This window comes from Scyliorhinus torazame, chromosome 9 (assembly GCF_047496885.1).
Source record: "Scyliorhinus torazame isolate Kashiwa2021f chromosome 9, sScyTor2.1, whole genome shotgun sequence".
Classification (NCBI taxonomy): Eukaryota; Metazoa; Chordata; class Chondrichthyes; order Carcharhiniformes; family Scyliorhinidae; genus Scyliorhinus; species Scyliorhinus torazame.
This window is the reverse complement of record NC_092715.1, coordinates 123267232-123287025: the sequence shown is the minus strand read 5'-3', so window position 1 is coordinate 123287025 and position 19794 is coordinate 123267232. Positions and strand designations below refer to the sequence as shown.

At 47.2% G+C, this 19794-nt stretch overlaps 1 protein-coding gene and 1 long non-coding RNA gene across 5 annotated transcripts in view; one reads left to right on the top strand and one right to left on the bottom strand.

Annotated features, from left to right (window-relative positions):
* LOC140429458 (uncharacterized) overlaps positions 1-2163 on the bottom strand; it is a 34672-nt gene extending 32509 nt beyond the window's left edge. Inside the window, exon 1 of the long non-coding RNA XR_011949094.1 lies at positions 2058-2163. This is a non-coding gene — a long non-coding RNA (uncharacterized lncRNA). The remainder of the gene's footprint in view (positions 1-2057) is intronic.
* Positions 2164-2679: 516 nt separating this feature from the next.
* Positions 2680-19794, top strand: part of pggt1b (protein geranylgeranyltransferase type I, beta subunit) — a 123155-nt gene continuing 106040 nt past the window's right edge. For all 4 annotated transcript variants that reach the window (XM_072516479.1, XM_072516478.1, XM_072516475.1 and 1 more), the window contains exon 1: positions 2680-2820. In XM_072516479.1, the coding sequence (XP_072372580.1) occupies positions 2702-2820 (119 nt within the window). In that variant the 5' untranslated portion in view covers positions 2680-2701. The remainder of the gene's footprint in view (positions 2821-19794) is intronic.

Genomic DNA, 19794 nt, shown 5'->3' with positions numbered 1-19794 from the left:
CTGCCACAATATTGTTATTGAGCAAACCAATATATTTCAAATACCACTGATGAATAAAGTTAACAACCAGGTTTCTACTTGCTTTTCTCTGTGCAGAATATTTGGAGAGAGAATTTTTCAGGACCAAACCGAAACACCTCTGTTCAGATGAGATTTCTAGAACCAACTGCCTTTTCAGACTTGGCTCCTCCAATCAACCCAAAGCATAAGGCATTCTTTTGTCTCTTCTTACAAGATTTCCCTTGCCTTGTTTAACCAGGACCAAACATAATACCCCGCATAGATTATTGACACCCCAGGGGTGCTTCAAACAAACAATATTCCATTAGCTATAAATAGTTCTCAAGATCTATTACCAGAACACCTCACCTGCAAATCAATGATTACCACACTTTTAGGACACCTTAATCACAACACTAGCAGTCATTCAGTCTATGCATCTTAACCCAAGTTTTAATTACATTACTGCTAAAAAGAAATCTAATATAACAATTTCCTACATTCATTACACTTGGCACCTGTTCCTTGCTTGTATTTAAATGCCTAGGCAGAGAAATATGACACCAGACTATATTTTGAAACTTCTACCCATTAGTATTTAGATACAATTGCAGATTTGTTGAATCTAAACTATTGTAACGGAAGGAATTGCCCTATTTATTAGTTAAAGGAGGTTTGGTAAAATTCAAATCAAAAACCTGCTCTTTGTAAATCCTTGCAAGTGAAGGAGAGGGGAGTGCGGCGCGAGCTCGGTTTTTGTGCTAGAACTGCACGTGGCTCTCCTGCTGATTGGCTGGAGCGGGACACAACCGACAGAGTACCCTGTCGTCCAATACTTCCCTGGAGCAGAGGAACTACGACATCTTCTTCGCAGCCTTCATCTTGCCAAGGTCATCCCCACCCCAACCCCCCCACTTGCATTTTCATTTTCATTTCAAACAACTGTGCAACCTCCAACAAACCATTGTTTGCAGCAAACTACCCAGCCTTCAGAACAGCGACCACGATACCACACAACCCTGCCATGGCAATCTCTGCAAGACGTGCCAGATCATTGACATGGGTTCCACCATTACACGTGAGAACACCACCCACGAGGTACGCGGTACATACTCGTGCGACTCCGCCAACGTTGTCTACCTCATGCGCTGTAGGAAAGGATGTCTCGAAGCGTGGTACATTGGCGAGACCATGCAGACGCTGCGACAACAGATGAATGGACATCGCGTGACAATCGCCAGGCAGGAATGTTCCCTTCCAGTCGGGGAACATTTCAGCAGTCAAGGGCATTCACCCTCTGATCTCTGGGTAAGCGTTCTCCAAGGCGGCCTTCAGGACGCGCGACAACACAGAATCGCCGAGCAGAAACTTATAGCCAAGTTCCGCACACGTGAGTACGGCCTCAACAGGGACCTTGGATTCATGTTGCATTACATTCACCCCCACCATCTGGCCTGGACTTGCGAAATCCTACCAACTGTCCTGGTTTGAGACAATTCACACCTCTTTAACCTGGGATTACCCCTCTCTCTGGATCTGTAAAGACTTAATTACCTGCAAATGCTCACATTGAAAGCATTGTCTTGCATCTTTGACTTTGTCTATCTGTTTCTGGAACATACCTCTTCATTCACGGAAGGAGCTCACAAAGCTAGTGATTTGAAACAAACCTGCTGGACTTGAACCTGGTGTTTTTTTTTCATAGAATTTACAGTGCAGAAGGAGGCCATTCGGCCCATCGAGTCTGCACCGGCTCTTGGAAAGAGCACCCTACCCAAGGTCAACACCTCCACCCTATCCCCATAACCCAGTAACCCCACCCAACACTAAGGGAAATTTTGGACACTAAGGGCAATTTATCATGGCCAATCCACCTAACCTGCACATCTTTGGACTGTGGGAGGAAACCGGAGCACCCGGAGGAAACCCACGCAGACACGGGGAGGATGTGCAGACTCCGCACAGACAGTGACCCAAGCCGGAATCGAACCCGAGACCCTGGAGCTGTGAAGCAATTGTGCTATCCACAATGCTGCCCCTGTTGTAAGACTTCTTACTGTGCTCACACCAGTCCAACGCCGGCATCTCCACATCATGGCTGGAGATGGGAGGAAGGGAGGGAGGGGGGGGGGGCAGCGGGGAATCAGGAGGCGAGTGAGTGAGGGAGGGGGGGTTAGGAGGGAGGGGGGGGCAGCGGGGAATCAGGAGGCGAGTGAGTGAGGGAGGGGGGGGTTAGGAGGGAGGGGGGGGCAGCGGGGAATCAGGAGGCGAGTGAGTGAGGGAGGGGGGGGTTAGGAGGGAGGGGGGGGGGGGGCAGCGGGGAATCAGGAGGCGAGTGAGTGAGGGAGGGGGGGGTTAGGAGAGAGGGGGGAAGATGGCGGCTGGAGCGTGGAGGGAAGGGGCGGGGCGGCTGGAGCGTGGAGGGAAGGGGCGGGGCGGCTGGAGCGTGGAGGGTGGGCGGCTGGAGCGTGGAGGGTGGGCGGCTGGAGCGTGGAGGGAGGGGGCGGGGCGGCTGGAGCGTGGAGGGAGGGGGCGGGGCGGCTGGAGCGTGGAGGGAGGGGGCGGGGTGGCTGGAGCGTGGAGGGAGGGGGCGGGGCGGCTGGAGCGTGGAGGGAGGGGGCGGGGCGGCTGGAGCGTGGAGGGAGGGGGCGGGGCGGCTGGAGCGTGGAGGGTGGGAGGGGCGTGTCCATGGCGATCCAATATGGCCGAAGAGACGGTGGCTGCTGAGAACCTGGAGTTCCTGAGAGAGAGGCATATCTGCTTCTTCGAGCGATGTCTAAAGATCTTACCTGAGAGATACTGCTCGCTGGAGACCAGCAGGTAAGTCCGGGCGGAGTAAGCCGTGTGGCCGGCCGACTGGCCCGGTGCACATCTGCAAGTTGGGCCCCATCCGCCAGCCCGGAGCTGAGAGACACCCCGGCGCTGCATCGCACTCGCCCCCTCACTTCCTGGTTGGAAGCCTGGGTCTCTTCAACTGACAGGTTGTTTAACAGGCGGGCTGCAGCTCCAAATGCGTTATTGGGCTGTCGGGTGGGTGCTGGGGGCGGTTCTTCGTAGGTGGGGCGATGGAGAGGGTAACGAGAAACTGCTGAGTGTGGATGAAAACGCAATCGAGTCCTTCCTGTAATTTATACAATTCGGAAGCATCGGGAAGAGTTTTGTAACCGAAAACTTCTAACAAAACATGACTTTTAAATGGCTAGTGTTCCTTTCTCCTCCGAGCTCTTCAGCTGTTGATTACTTTTGTAAATAATGATATTGAGATCTATCCTGATTTTCCATAAAAGCCAGAGTTCATAGATCCATATAATCCCAACAGTGCAGAAGGACGGCATTCAGCCCATCGAGTCTGCACCGACCCTCCGAAAGAGCTCCCAGTTCAGATTTCTGGATAATTGGGGCTCATTCTGGGGTCGGTGGGACCTCTACAAACGGGATGGTCCACCTGGACCAGAGGGGTACCAATATCCTGGGGGGGAAATTTGCTAATGCTCTTCGGGAGAGTTTAAGCTAGTTCAGCAGGGGCTTGGGAACCTGAATTGTAGCTCCAGTATACAGGAGGTTGAGAGTAGTGAAGTCATGAGGAAGGTTTCAAAGTTGCAGGAGTGTACCGGCAGGCAGGAAGGTGGTTTAAAGTGTGTCTTCAATGCCAGGAGCATCCGGAATAAGGTGGGTGAACTTGCGGCATGGGTTGGTACCTGGGACTTCGATGTTGTGGCCATTTCTGAGACATGGATAGAGCAGGGACAGGAATGGTTGTTGCAGGTGCCAGGGTTTAGATATTTCAGTAAGCTCAGGGAAGGTGGTAAAAGAGGGGGAGGGGTGGCATTGTTAGTCAAGGACAGTATTACGATGGCAGAAAGGACGTTTGATGTGGACCCGTCTACTGAGGTAGTGTGGGCTGAGGTTAGAAACAGGAAAGGAAAGGTCACCCTGTTAGGGGTTTTCTATAGGCCTCCGAAAAGTTCCAGAGATGTAGAGGAAAGGATTGCAAAGATGATTCTGGATAGGAGCAAAAGCAACAGGGTAGTTGTTATGGGGGACTTTAACTTTCCAAATCTTGACTGGAAACGCTATTGTTCGAGTACTTTAGATGGGTCTGTTTTTGTCCAATGTGTGCAGGAGGGTTTCCTGACAAAGTATGTAGATAGGCCAACGAGAGGCAAGGCCATATTGCATTTGGTACTGCGTAATGAACCAGGACAGGTGTTAGATTTGGAGGTAGGTGAGCACTTTGTTGATAGTGACCACAATTCGATTACGTTTACTTTAGTGATGGAAAGGGCATATATACCGCAGGGCAAGAGTTATATCTGGGGGAAAGGCAATTATGATGCGATGAGGCAAGATTTAGGATGCATTGGATGGAGAGGAAAACTGCAGGGGATGGGCACAATGGAAATGTGGAGCTTGTTCAAGGAACAGCTACTATGTGTCCTTGAAAAGTATGTACCTGTCAGGCAGGGAGGAAGTGGTCGAGCAAGGGAACCGTGATTTACTAAAGCAGTCGAAACACTTATCAAGAGAAAAAAGGAGGCTTATGTAAAGATGAGACATGAAGGTTCAGTTAGGGCGCTCGAGAGTTACAAGTTAGCTAGGAAGGACCTAAAGAGAGAGCTAAGAAGAGCCAGGAGGGGACTTGAGAAGTTTGGCAGGTAGGATCAAGGATAACCCTAAAGCTTTCTATAGATATGTCAGGAATAAACGAATGACTAGGGTAAGAGTAGGGCCAGTCAAGGACAGTAGTGGGAAGTTGTGCTTGGAGTCCGAGGAGATAGGAGAGGTGCTAAATGAATATTTTTCGTCAGTATTCACACAGGAAAAAGACAATGCTGTCGAGGAGAATACTGAGATTCAGGCTACTAGACTAGAAGGGCTTGAGGTTCATAAGGAGGAGGTGTTAGGAATTCTGGAAAGTGTGAAAATAGATAAGTCCCCTGGGCCGGATGGGATTTATCCTAGGATTCTCTGGTAAGCTAGGGAGGAGATTGCTGAGCCTTTGGCTTTGATCTTTAAGTCATCTTTTTCTACAGGAATAGTGCCAGAAGACTGGAGGATAGCAAATGTTGTCCTCTTGTTCAAGAAGGGGAGTAGAGACAACCCCGGTAACTATAGACCAGTGAGCCTTACTTCTGTTGTGGGCAAAATCTTGGAAAGGTTTATAAGAGATAGGATGTATAATCATCTGGAAAGGAATAATTTGATTAGAGATAGTCAACACCGTTTTGTGAAGGGTAGGTCGTGCCTCACAAACCTTATTGAGTTCTTTGAGAAGGTGACCAAACAGATGGATGAGGGTAAAGCAGTTGATGTGGTGTATCAGTAAAGCGTTTGATAAGGTTCCCCAAGGTAGGCTACTGCAGAAAATACGGAGGCATGGGGCGCGATTCTCTACTCCCACGCCGGTTGGGAGAATCGCCTGGGCCGCCAAAATTTCCGGGGATACCGGTCCGACGCCCTCCCGCGATTCTCCCAAGCGGCGGGAATTGATCGGTCGAGTTTTGCGGGCCAGAGACACCGAAAATGGCGATTCTCCGGCACCCCCGCTATTCTGAGGCCCGGATGGGCCGAGCGGCCAGGCCAAAACGGCGGGTTCCCCCCAGCGCCGTCCACACCTGGTTGCTGCAGTCGTGAGCGGTGCGTGAACGCTGGGGGGGGTGGCCTGTGGGGGGGCGAGGGGGGGTCCTGCACCGGGCTTTACCTGAAATGTGGGGTGGCCCGCGATCGGTGCCCATCGATCATCGGGCCGTCCTCTCTGAAGGAGGACCTCCTTCCTTCCGCGGCCCTGCAAGATCCGTCCCCCAACTTCTTGCGGGGTGGACTTAGAGAGGACGGCAACCACGCATGCACGGGTTGGCGCCCGTTATGCGGCGCCGGCCGCGTCATCAATGCGGCGCCGCTTTTACGCGGGCAACAAGGCCTGACGCGTGTAGATGACGCGGCCCCGATCCTGGCCCATTGTCAGGGCCTGAATCGGTCGGGACCGGGGCCGTTCCGCACCGTCGTGAACCTCGACGGCGTTCACAACGGCGCGGCCACTTCAGCGTGGGAGTGGAGAATCGCACCCGTGGGATTCAGGGTGATTTAGCAGTTTGGATCAGAAATTGGCTAGCTGGAAGAAGACAAAGGGTGGTGGTTGATGGGAAATGTTCAGACTGGAGTCCAGTTACTAATGGTGTACCACAAGGATCTGTTTTGGGGCACTGCTGTTTGTCATTTTTATAAATGACCTGGAGGAGGGCGTAGAAGGATGGGTGAGTAAATTTGCAGATGACACTAAAGTCGGTGGATTGTGGACAGTGCAGAAGGATGTTACAAGTTACAGAGGGACATAGATAAGCTGCAGCGCTGGGCTGAGAGGTGGCAAATGGAGTTTAATGCAGAAAAGTGTGAGGTGATTCATTTTGGAAGGAATAACAGGAAGACCGAGTACTGGGCTAATGGTAAGATTGTTGGCAGTGTGGATCAGCAGAGAGATCTCGGTGTCCATGTACATAGATCCCTGAAAGTTGCCACCCAGGTTGAGAGGGTTGTTAAGAAGGCGTACGGTGTGTTAGCTTTTATTGGTAGAGGGATTGAGTTTCGGAGCCATGAGGCCATGTTACAGCTGTCATGTTGCAGCTGTACAAAACTCTGGTGCGGCCGCATTTGGAGTATTGCGTGCAATTCTGGTCGCCGCATTATAGGAAGGATGTGGAAGCATTGGAAAGGGTGCAGAGGAGATTTACCAGAATGTTGCCTGGTATGGAGGGAAGATCTTATGAGGAAAGGCTGAGGGACTTGAGGCTGTTTTCGTTAGAGAGAAGGTTAAGAGGTGACTTAATTGAGGCATACAAGATGATCAGAGGATTGGATAGGGTGGACAGTGAGAGCCTTTTTCCTCGGATGGTGATGTCTACCACGAGGGGACATAGCTTTAAATTGAGGGGAGATAGATATAAGACAGATGTCAGAGGTAGGTTCTTTACTCAGAGAGTAGTAAGGGTGTGGAATGCCCTGCCTGCAACAGTAGTGGACTCTCCAACACTAAGGGCATTCAAATGGTCATTGGATAGACATATGGACGATAGGGAAATGGTGTAGATGGGCTTTAGTGGTTTCACAGGTCGGCGCAACATCGAGGGCCGAAGGGCCTGTACTGCGCTGTAATGTTCTATGTTCAGGCCTACTCCCCCGCACTATCCCTGCAAGCTTCAGCCAGAAGTTCTGAGTGGATCATCCAATGTAGTCTCCTCTGGAGATTCTCAGCATCACAGATATCAGTCTTCAGCCACTCGGATTAAATTCATGCGCTATCAAGAAATGGTTGAAGGCACTGGATACTGCAAAGGCTACAGGCGCTGACAATATCCCGGCAATAGTACTGAAGACTTGTGCTCCAGAACTTGCCGCACCCCTAGCCAAGCTGTTCCAGTGCTGGTATCTACCCGGCAATGTGGAAAATAGCCCAGGTGTGTCCTGCACACAAGAAACAGGACAAATCTAACCCAGCCAATTACTGCCCTATCTGTCTACTCTCCATTAGCAAAGTGACAGAAGGAGTCATGAACACTACTACCAATCGGCACTTACTCAGCAATAATCTGCACATAGGTGCTCAGTTTAGATTCTGCCGGGGTCATCAGTTTGTGACCTCATTACAGCCTTGGTTCAAACATGGACAAAAGAGCTGAATGCCAGAGGTGAGGTGAGAGTGACTGCTCTTGACATCAAGGCAGCATTTGACCGAGTATGGCATCAAGGAGCCCGAGCAGCTGGTTGGTGTCTTACCTGGCACAAAGGAAGATGGTTGTGGTGGTTGGAGATCAGTCATCTCCGCTCCAGGACACCACTGAGTTCCTCAGAGTTGTGTACTAGGCCCAACCATCTTCAGCTACTTCATCAATGACTTCCGTCCCATCATAAGGTCCAAAGTGGGGATGTTCGCAGATGACTGCCTATGCATAATGTTCAGCATCATTTGTGACTCCTCAGATAATGAAGCAGTCCATGTCCAAATGCAGCAATACCTGGACAGTATCCAGGCCTGGGCTGACAAGTGGCAGGTAACATTTGCGCCACACAAATACTAGGCAATGTCCATGTCCAATAAGAGAGAATCTAACAATAATCTTTATTGTCGCAAGTAGGCTTACATTAAGACTGCAATTAAGTTACTGTGAAAAGCCCCTAGTCGCCACATTCCAGTGTCTGTTCGGGTACACAGAGGGAGAATTCAGAATGTCCAAATTACCTAACCTAACAACACCTCTTTCAGGACTTGTGGGAGGAAACCGGAGTGCCTGGAGGAAACCTACACAGACACTGGGAGAACATGCAGACTCTACACAGACAGTGACCCAAGCCGGGAATCGAACTTTGGACCCTGGAGCTGTGAAGCAACAGTACTACTCACTGTGCTACCGTGCTGCCCACATCGCCCCTTGTCATTCAATGGCATTCGCTGAATCCCCAACCATCAACTTCCCGGGGGTTACCATTGATCAGAAACTCAACTGGACAAGCCATATTAATAATGCGACTACCAGGGCAGGTCAAAGACTTGGATTTCTATGGCGAGTAACTCACCTCCTGACCCCTCAAAGCCTGTCCACCATCGACGAGGCACAAGTCAGGAGTGTAATGGAATACTTTCCACTTGTCTGGATGAATGCAATTCCAACAACACGCAAAAAGCTTGATGCTGGCCAGGACAAAGCAGCCTGCTTGATTGCCTTCCCTTCCCCAAACATTCAATCACTCCACCACCGACGAACAGTGGTAGCTATGTGTACCATCTACACGATGCATTGCAGGAACTTGCCATGGTTCCTTCGGCAGCATCTGCCAAACCCACGACCACTACCATCTAGAAGGACAAAAGCAGCAGATACCCGGGACTGGTTTAGCTTAATTGAGCTGGTTTAGCTCAGTGGGCTAGACAGCTGGTTTGTGATGCAGAACAAGGCTAGCAGCGCGGGTTCAATTCCTGAACAGGCGCCGATTAGGGGCTTTTCACAGTAATTTCATACTTGTGACAATAAAAGGTTATTATTATATTATTACCTGTGAACCCCACCACCTGGAAGTTCCCCTCCAAGTCACTCACCACCCCAACTTGGAAATATATCACTGTTACTGTGTCAAAATCATAGAACAAAGAGCATACAGCGCAGAAGGAGGCCATTTGGACCATCGAGTCTGCACCGACCCACTTAAGCCCTCACTTCCACCCTATCTCTGTAACCCAATAACCTCTCCTAACCATTTTGGTCACTAAGGGCAATTTATCATGGCCAATCCACCTAACCTGCACGTCTTTGGACTGTGGGAGGAAACCTGAGCACCCGGAGGAAACCCACGCAGACACAGGGAGAACGTACAGACTTCGCACAGACAGTGACCCTGCGGGGAATCGAACCTGGGACCCTGGCGCTGTGAAGCCACAGTGCTATCCACTTGTGCTACCGTGTTGCCCGTCTGCTACCGTGTTGCCTGTCCACCTAACTTGCACATCTTTGGACCATGGGAGGAAACTGGAGCACCCCGAGGAAACCCACACAGACATGGGGAGAAAGTGCAATTCTCCACACAGTCACTCCAGGCCAGAATCGAACCCGGATCCCTGGTGCTGTGAGGCAGCAGTGCTTTTTGAGCCAGTCCTAAAACTTCCCCAAATTATGACTTTAATTTCTTTAAAAATTATTTGGATTACTTTAATGGAGGAGCGTTTGCCAGAAATAGTCTTTGAAGTTCCTGCGATTCATTACCTGGAAATTTAATTATCCTAGAATATGTGGGTAACCTCCCTGCCTCTGAACCACAAGCTCCGGTTCAAGCCCCCATACTTGATGGCCTAGGCAGAGACAACATGATTAACCAATACACCCTTCCAACAAACACCAATGGAAGGTGGTAAGAGCAGAAGAGATTCCTGTCAACCATGCGATGGAAAGTAATTGAAGTCTCTACCCATTATTGTGTAGGTTGCTGCAACAACTTGGCATCATTGGGTGGGCTGGTTGGCAAAGTTGACTGACATCTGGTATCGATCAGCTTCATACCAGCAGCATGGAGTTCGATCCCCGTTCGAAATGGGGGTGGATTTTGGACCTGATTCCTCGTGCTATTCCTAGTGGTCATGGAACTGTGGGTTGGACCTACCTTTGGGCAGAGAACTGGAGATGAAGAAGAATAAAGCTCCAGAGGAGGCCATTTTTTCTGAAGTCCCTGTGCCTACCATTTCCCTGTTCTTTCTGCACAGCCCTGGAAATGTTTATGCAATTTTCTTTATAATGTCACTGTTGAATCTGCTTCAAGTACGTTTAGTGGAATTCTGCCCTCAACACTGTGTAGAGTGCAAAAGCAAGGAAATTATGCTGAACATTTATGAAACAGCAGAGTATTGCATTCCATCCACAGCATATGTTGTGAAAAATATTAAAGGCTTTGGTACAGAGGAGATTTATTAGAATGGTGCAACAGAACTGAAGGTGACTGTTCCCACCACTCTTTTGAACAGTGCATTCAGATCGCAATGTTTTATTGCATGCTATGTTTTAAGTTTCCATTTGTCGTCTCTGGTTCTTGTGCCAATTATCTTAAATCTCTGTCCTCTGGTTATCCACCCTTCTCCCACAGGAGACAGTTTCACTTTATTTCTGCTACAAATCATTCCTCTTAAGCTTCTCTCCTATAAGGCGAACAATTTTAGTTTCTTCAGTCTCTCCACACAGTTGATGTCGCTCATCCCTGACTCCATTCTAGTAAATCTCTTTTGCACCCATCTAAAGCCTTAGTATCTTTATGAAAGTGTGATGTTGAGAATTGAGCACAATTCTCCAGCTGCTGTTCTTTAAACTAAATAATTTCCTTGCTTTTCTACCCTATTCCTCTGCTACTAAAGCCAAGTGTTCTATTTGCTCTTTAACAGCCTTTGCAACCTGTCTTTCAACCTTCAAACATTTGTCTGCATATGCACCAAAATCTCTCTTCTTGCACCTTAAAATTGTACCATTTTTATTCAGATTTTCTCTCTACACTCACATTTATCTATGTAAATTCACCTGCCATGTGTCTGTCCTTTTCACCAGGCTGTCTACGAGCTTCAGAAATGTTTTACAACCCTCATTGTTTACTCTGTTTCCAAGTTCCATACCATCTGTAAATTTTAAGATGTTGCCATTACTAGGAGTGGTAGCAGTGGGCCTATTTGTGACCCCTAGGAACACCACTGTATGCCTCTCCAGAATGAAAAATAAATTGCTCGGTACTGACCTGGTGTTCATTCTCTCTATTAGTCAATTTTGTGTCCATCTTATGTTTGTCACTTTAATCCCATGAATTTCAATTTTGCTAACAAGTTTATTATTGGTACTTTTCAAATGCCTTTTTGAAAGTTTATTAAATATAATCGCATTACACAGGGTTCAATTCTGGCCTTGGTGACTGTGTGGAGTTTGCACTTTGTGGAGTTCCCCCCGTGTCTGTGTGGGTTTCCTCCAGGTGCTCCGGTTTCCTCCCACAGTTCAAAGATGTACAGGTTAGGTGGGTTGACCGTGCTAAATTTCCCCTTCGTGTCCAAAAGGTTAGGTAGTGTTACTGGCTTATGGGGATGGGGCATGAGCCTAGGTAGCGTCTTTTTCCACGGTTCGGTGCAGACTCGATGGGCCGAATGGCCTCCTGCACTATAGGGATTCTATGATTCACCAAGGGAAGGTGATGGTGTATTGCTAATGTCATTGGACTAATAGCTCATTAGCCTGTTGGCTCAGCTGGCTGGATGGCTGCTTCGTGGTGCGGAGCGACGCCAACAGCGTGGGCTCAATTCCCGTACTGGCTGAGGTTATTTATGAAGGCCCTGCATTCTTAAACTTGCTCCTCGCCTGAGGTGTGGTGACCCTCAGATTAAATCGGCAGCAGTCAGCTCTCAAAGGGGAGAGCAGCCAATGGTCCTTTTAGACTGTGGCGACAGTTACATTTTAATCCAGAGGCTCCGGCTAATGCAAGGGGGATGGGTTCAAACCCCACCATGGCATGTTGGAATTTAAATTCAATTAAAATCTGGAATTTAAATCTAGCCTTGGTAATGGTGACCATTATCATAAAAACCCATCTGATTCACTATTGTCCTTTAGGGAAGGAAAGCTACTACCCTGAACTGGTCTGGCCTACAGGTAACTCCAGATCCACAGCGATGTGGTTGCCTATTTTATTTTGGATAATTGCTACTTTTATTCTGCATCACCAGTAAATCAAAATGTTAAATGCACTTTCCTTGGGTAGCATTGCCTGAGTCACATCACATACAGCTGAGAAACACAGGATCAATCATTTCATAGCACTGCCTTGTGTACTGTCTGTTGGTTTGAAGTGTAAGTAGCACTGTGTGGCTGTGACTCCATTCTTTCCTCGGGCTACAGTGTTGGTTTTAGTGAAATGGACCTTTGTGCCGTGTCGGTCTTGTGTTTTCCTGAGACATTCTTGCCTCTTAAATGCCTACATCCCATATTACAACAAAATAGAAACACGGAAAAACATAGCAGATAGGAGCAGGAGCTTCGAGCCTGCTCCGCCATTCATTATAATCCTGGCTGATCATCCAACTCAACCTGTTCCCACTTTCTCTCTTCCCCCCCCCCCCCCCCCCCCAATATCTTTGATTTGTTTAGCCCCAAGAGTTCTATCTAATGCCTTCTTGAAAACAGTGAATGTTTTGACCTCAACTGCTTTCTGTAGTAGTGAATATCACAGGCTCACGACTCTCTTGGTGAAGAAATTCCTTATCTCAGTCCGAAGTGTTCTACTCCATAGCCTTAGACCGTAACCCCTGGTTCTGGACACCCCACCATGGGGAACATCATCCACCCTATCTAGTTCTCTTAGAATTTTATAGGGTTCTATGAGATCCCCCACATTCTTCTAAACTCCAGCAAACAAACCGGCTCAATCTCCTTGTACGTCAGTCCTGCCATCTCAGGAAACAATCTATTTCGGGTGTGGTCTCACCAAGGTGCTGTAAAATTGCAGCAAGACATCCCTGCTCCTGTACTTGAATCCTCTTGCTATAATAATCTTTATTAGTTTTGCAAGTAGGCTTACATTAACACTGCAATGAAGTACTGTGAAAATCCCCTAGTTGCCACACTCCGGCACCTGTTCGGGAACAGATTAAGAGAGAATTCAGAATGTCCAATTCACCTAACAAGCAAGTCTTTCGGGACTTGTGGGAGGAAACCGGAGCACCCTGAGGAAACCCCACGCAGACACGGGGAGAACGTGTAGTCTCCACACAGCCAGTGACCCAAGCCGGGAATCGAACCTGGGTCCCTGGTGCTGTGAAGCAACAGTGCTAGGCGCTGTGAAGCAACAGTGCTAACCACTGTGCTACCATGCCGCCCAGCACGGCATGAAGACCAACATATCCTAGCCTGCTGCACCTGCATGCTTCCCTTCAGCGACTGGTATACAAGGACACCACATTCCACATTCTCCTCTCTCAATCAATAATCATTCCGATAATCTGCCTTGCTATTTTTGCTACTAAAGTGGATAACCTCACATTTATCCACATCATCTGCCATTTGTTTGGATGAGTGCAGCTCCAACAACACTCCAGAAGCTTGACACCATCCAGGACATAGCATCCTGCTTGATTGCTTACCTCCACATACGATCAAACCCTCCACCACCAATGAACAGTGGCAGCCGTGTGTACCACCTACAAGATGCACTGCAGTAACTCACCAAGGTTCCTTAGACAGCACCTTCCAAACCCACAACCACTACCATCTAGAAGGACAAGAACAGTAGATACCTGGGAACTCCACCACCTAGAGGTTCCCCTCCAAGTCACGCACCATCCTGACTTGGAAATATATTGCCGTTCCTTCACTGTCGGTGGGTAAAAACCCTGGAACTCCCTCACTAACAACACAGTGGATGTATCGACACCTTGAGGACTGCAGCAGTTCAAGAAGGCAACTTGCCACCACCTTCTGAAGGGTAATTAGGGTTTGACAAATGCTGGGCTAAATGAATTCCGTAAATGAAAAAAAAAATTGCTCATTCAGTCAACTTGTCCAAATGACACTGAAGCATCTCTGCATCCTCCTCACAGCTCACCCACCCAGCTTTCTGTCATCTGCAAATTTGGAGATATTACATTTAGTTCCCTCATCTAAATCATTCATATATATAGTGAATAGCTGGAATCCCAGCACAGGTTCCTGCGGTACCCCACTAGTCACTGCCTGCCATTTGGAAAAAGACTCACTTATTCCTACTCTTCGTTTCGTGTCTGCCAACCAGTTTTCTATCCACTTCAATGCACCACCCCAAATCCAGTGCTCTTTAATCCTATACACTAACCTCTTATGTAGGACTTTGTCGAAACCCATCCGAAAATCCAAATAAACCGCATACACTGGCTCCCCTCGTCAACTCTACTCGTGACGCTCTCGAAGATTTCCAGTAGATTTGTCAGCATGATTTTCCTTTCATAAATCCATGCTGACTGTCCGATTCTGCCACTGTTTTCTAATGATCTGCTGAAAATTTTTTACAATGGACACTTATCAACGTCAGGTTGACTGGTCTGTAATTCCCTGTTTTCTCACTACCTCCCTTTTTAAATAGTGGGGTTATATTAGCTACCCTCCAATATGTAACGACTATTCAGAGTGGAAGATGATCACCTATGCATCCACTATTTCTAGAGCCACTTCCTTAAGTACTCTGGGATGTAGATTATCAGGCCCTGGGGATTTATCGGCCTTCAATCCCAAAGATTTACCAGCACCATTTCCCTGCTAATACTGATTTCCTTCAGTTCCTCCCTCTCACTAAACCATGTGTTCCCCAACATTTCTGGTATGTCCTCCTTTGTGAAGACAGAATCAAATTATGTATTTAGTTGGTCAGCCATTTCTTTGTTCCCCATTATATATTCCCCTGTTTCTGATTCTAAAAGTCTTTCTCTTCACACACCTATAGAAGCTTTTACAGTCAGTTTTTATGTTCCCCGCAAGCTTACTCTCGCACTCTATTTTCCCCTTCTTAATCAATCCCTTTGTCCTTCTTGCTGAATTCTAAACTACTCCCAACCCTCAGGCCTGCTGCTTTTTCTGTTCCATTTATATGCCTCTTCCTGGATCTAATACTATCTCTGATTTCCCTGGTAAGCCATGGTTTGGCTGCATTTCCTGTTTACTTTTACACCAGACAGGAATGAACAATTGTTGCAGTTCATCCATGTGCACTTTGAATGTTTGCCATTACCTATCCACCGTCATCTCTTAAGAAACGTCCCCAAATCCATCATAGCCAACTCATGCTTCATACCATCATAGTTTTCTTTATTTAGATTCAGTATCCTAGTCTCGATCAACAAAGTCTGACTTCACCTTGATGAAGAATTCGATCATATTATGGTTACTCACCCCCAATGGGCCTTGCACAACTAGATTACCAAGTATTCCTCTCTCATTGCACAATACCCAGTCTAGGATGGCCTGTTCTCTAGTTGGCTCCTTAACGTATTGGTCCAGAAAACCACCCCGCATACACTCCAGGAATTCCTCCTCTATGGTATTGTTCCGAATTTGATTTGCCCAATCTGTATGCAAGTTAAAGTCAGCCATAATTACAGATGCTCCTTTATTGCATGCTTCTCTAATTTCTTCTTTAATGCCATTCCCAATCTCAGCATTACAGTTTGGGGGTCTATATACAAACCCCCCCACCTAACCTTTTTTGCCCCTTGGTATTTCTCAGCTCTACCCATATAGATTCCACATCATCGGAGCTAATCTCCTTCCTCGCGATTGCGTTCATTTCCTCTTTAACCAGCAATGCAACCCCACCACCTTTTTCTTTTGTCTGTCCTTCCTAAATACTGAGTACCCCTAGATGTTCAGTTCCCATCCCTGGTCACCCTGCAGGCATGTCTCCATAATCCCGTGTATATCATGTCGTTTTCATCTATTTGCGTGATTAATTCATCCACTTTATTGCGAATGCACTGCGCATTAAGGCACAAAGCCTTAAGACTTGTGTTTATAGCATTCCTTATCTTGTTCCCATTAGTTTTCCCTAAATAAAATAACTCTCACCATTACTTCAGCAAGAATACATCTTTAATAAATCTGTGGTGACTTTTCTTTATTAGCCCATTCTTTTCCAGATGCCAATTAATTTGTTCAGATTGTTGTCTCTAAATGTTTTCCTACTTCTGAAGTTAGGCTGACTGGCATGCAGTTGCCAAGTTTGCCCCTCTCTTTTTAAACAACGGTGTAACATTTGGTGTCCTACACTTGCTTCTCTGGCACCCAACCATGCCCAAGGACGGTTGTAAGATTGTGCCTAGAGACTTTGCAATTTCCACATTTCTTTCCCTCCGTATTCTAGGACCAGATGTCTTTTAAGATTTAAAGTAAATTCTCTTTATCTATTTTTATCCTGTTAAATGTCAGAATTGCCTCTTCCTTTATTGCTACATTGAAAGCCACCTCATCACTAGTAACGACAACTGGAAAGTACCCATTTAATACCTCAACCATGCCCTCTGCCTCCACAAGATGATTTTCTTGGTTTCCAATCAGCCCACCCTTCCTTGATTACCCTTGTTCTCACAATTAAGTTACCTTGTCTTAATTGTAGGTGATATAAACAATAGATGGAGAGGCAGTTCTAAATAGATCATTCACCAATCAATTGAGTTTATACAAACATTGGGATGCTGTATGGAATTTCTTGTAACTTTTCACAGAGATATTGCAAACTCAAGATCTAGAATACTCTTGAGGAACGATGGATAGTCCAAATGGGAACCTTAATGTCTCTCTTTCACAAAAGCAACTGAGAAAACTTGGGTGGATTCTGCTGAAAAACCCAATCTCTGCATTAGATACATAATATTGCTCCTTTCAGTCAGAGGCATCATTTGTAGATGTTTTCTGTGCGGTAATGAAATTGTTAATATGTTGTAATTTTGCTACACATAGTAATAAATTATTTTTTGAATAATTTATCTGGATGTTATCACTGGCAAAGGTGGCATTTATGTCTCATCCGTAGTTTGCCTGAGCAGCTGATGATGGGCTTCCTTTTTCAACCACTGGTAGCAGTTTGAAGCAACTTAATGGCTTCAGAGAATAGTCTTATCTTCATTAGTATTTGTGACAATCTTAGCTCAGTGGTAGCACTTTAGCTTCTGAGCCAAAATAATGTGGTTTAAACTCTATCTCAGAGCCTTGAGAACCTAGTCTTAGTTGATTCTTCAGTGCAATACAGAGATATTATCACACCGTCAGTAATGCCGTCTTTCAGATGAAATGTCAAACCAATCTCCTGCCTGCCATTTTGGGTATATAAGAACCCTTGGCACTACTCCTAAAAGAACAGTGTAATTCTCCCAATGTCATAACCAACATTTATCCCTCAACCATCACCTTTTTAAAAAAAACAGCTTGTCATTTATTTCCTTGCCGTTTGTGAAACCAATCTATGTACATTACGGCTGTTGTTTCCTATCTTTACTGCTGAAGCATTCATGAACTGTAAAGCACTTTTTGGAATGTTCTATAATTGTGAAAAGCACTGGTTGAAGAACTTGTCTTTATAAATAGGTTCCTCCACATTTGCGAACCTGTTCTAATACCATGCATGTACTTCAGTACTTGTGCATGCTCTGCTCATTCAACAATCATGCAGTCAGCTGTATAATTAAATGTTGGTGACTTGCACATTTTAAAGCTGGTACCTGCTGTATAACATCAGCGTAAGAGGCTTAAGTATAGACGAGAATGAAGAATTTATTTATTTTTACCCTTTTTGGTTTGTTTGTATCTGCCCAGTTTGTAATGCTTTGAAAAACCATGCTGCAGAGCATTACATTGAACTCTGAATTGAAAGAACATTGGAACAGGAGCAGGCCATTCAGCCCCTAGAACCTGTTGCCCCATTTATCTGGATCATGGCTAATCTTCCAGCTCAACTTCAGCTTCCCGCAATATATCCCTGTATCCTTGATGTAATCACTATCTAGAAATCTAGGGGCCACTGTCATACTGAACAGAACGGACTACTGCAAAGAAGTATACCGACAACTGAACAACCAAGAACACTACAGACAGTTACCCGCAGATCCGACCAAGGAACACATACGCCAACTTAACAGACTGATCAAGACCTTGGATCCAGATCTTCAGAACACCCTACGTGCTCTCATCCCACGAGATCTCTACTGCCTACCGAAAATACACAAGGCCAACACACCAGGCCGTCCTATCGTTTCAGGCAATGGGACCCTGTGTGAGAACCTCTCTGGCTACACCGAGGGCATCTTGAAACCCATCGTACAAGGTACGCCCAGCTTCTGTCGCGACACGACGGACTTCCTACAGAAACTCAGCACCCATGGACCAGTTGAACTAGGAACATTCCTCGTCACAATGGACGTCTCGGCACTCTATACCAGCATCCCCCATGACGACGGCATTGCTGCAACAGCCTCAGTACTCAACACCGACAACTGCCAATCTCCAGACGCAATTCTGCAACTCATCCGCTTCATTCTGGATCACAACGTCATCACCTTCGACAACAAGTTCTTCATCCAGACGCACGGAACAGCCATGGGGACCAAATTCGCACCCCAATACGCCAACATCTTCATGCACAAGTTTGAACAAGACCTACTCACTGCACAGGACCTTCAACTGACGTTGTACACCAGATACATCGATGACATTTTTTTCCTTTGAACCCACGGCAAAGAATCACTGAAACGACTACACGATGACATCAATAAGTTCCATCCAACCATCAGACTCACCATGGACTACTCTCCAAAATCAGTTGCATTCTTGGACACACTCGTCTCCATCAAGGACGGTCACCTCAGCACTTCGCTTTACCGCAAACCCACGGATAACCTCACGATGCTCCACTTCTCCAGCTTCCACCCTAAACACATTAAAGAAGCCATCCCCTATGGACAAGCTCTCCGTATACACAGGATCTGCTCAGACGAGGAGGAGCGTAACAGACATCTACAGACGTTGAAAGATGCCCTAGTACGAACGGGATATGGCGCTCGACTCATTGATTGACAGTTCCAACGTGCCACAGCAAAAAACCGCACCGACCTCCTCAGAAGACAAACATGGGACACAACCGACAGAATACCCTTCGTCGTCCGGTACTTTGCTGGAGCGGAGAAACTACGACATCTTCTTCACAGCCTTCAACACGTCATCGATGAAGATGAACATCTTGCCAAGGTCATCCCCACACCCCCACTACTTGCCTTCAAACAACTGCGCAACCTCAAACAAACCATTGTTTGCAGCAAACTACCCAGCCTTCAGCACAGTGACCACGACACCACACAACCCTGCCATGGCAATCTCTGCAAGACGTGTCAGATCATCAACATGGATACCACCATTACACGTGAGAACACCACCCACCAGGTACGCGGTACATACTCGTGCGACTCGGCCAACGTTGTCTACTTCATACGCTGCAGGAAAGGATGTCCCGAAGCGTGGTACATTGGCGAGACCATGCAGACGCTGCGACAACGAATGAATGGACATCGTGCGACCATCACCAGGCAGGAATGTTCCCTCCCAGTCGGGGAACACTTCAGCAGTCAAGGGCATTCAGCCTCTGATCTCCGGGTAGGCGTTCTCCAAGGTGGCCTTCAGGACGCGCGACAACGCAGAATCGCCGAGCAGAAGTTTATAGCCAAGTTCCGCACACATGAGTGCGGCCTCAACCGGGACCTGGGATTCATGTCGCATTACATTC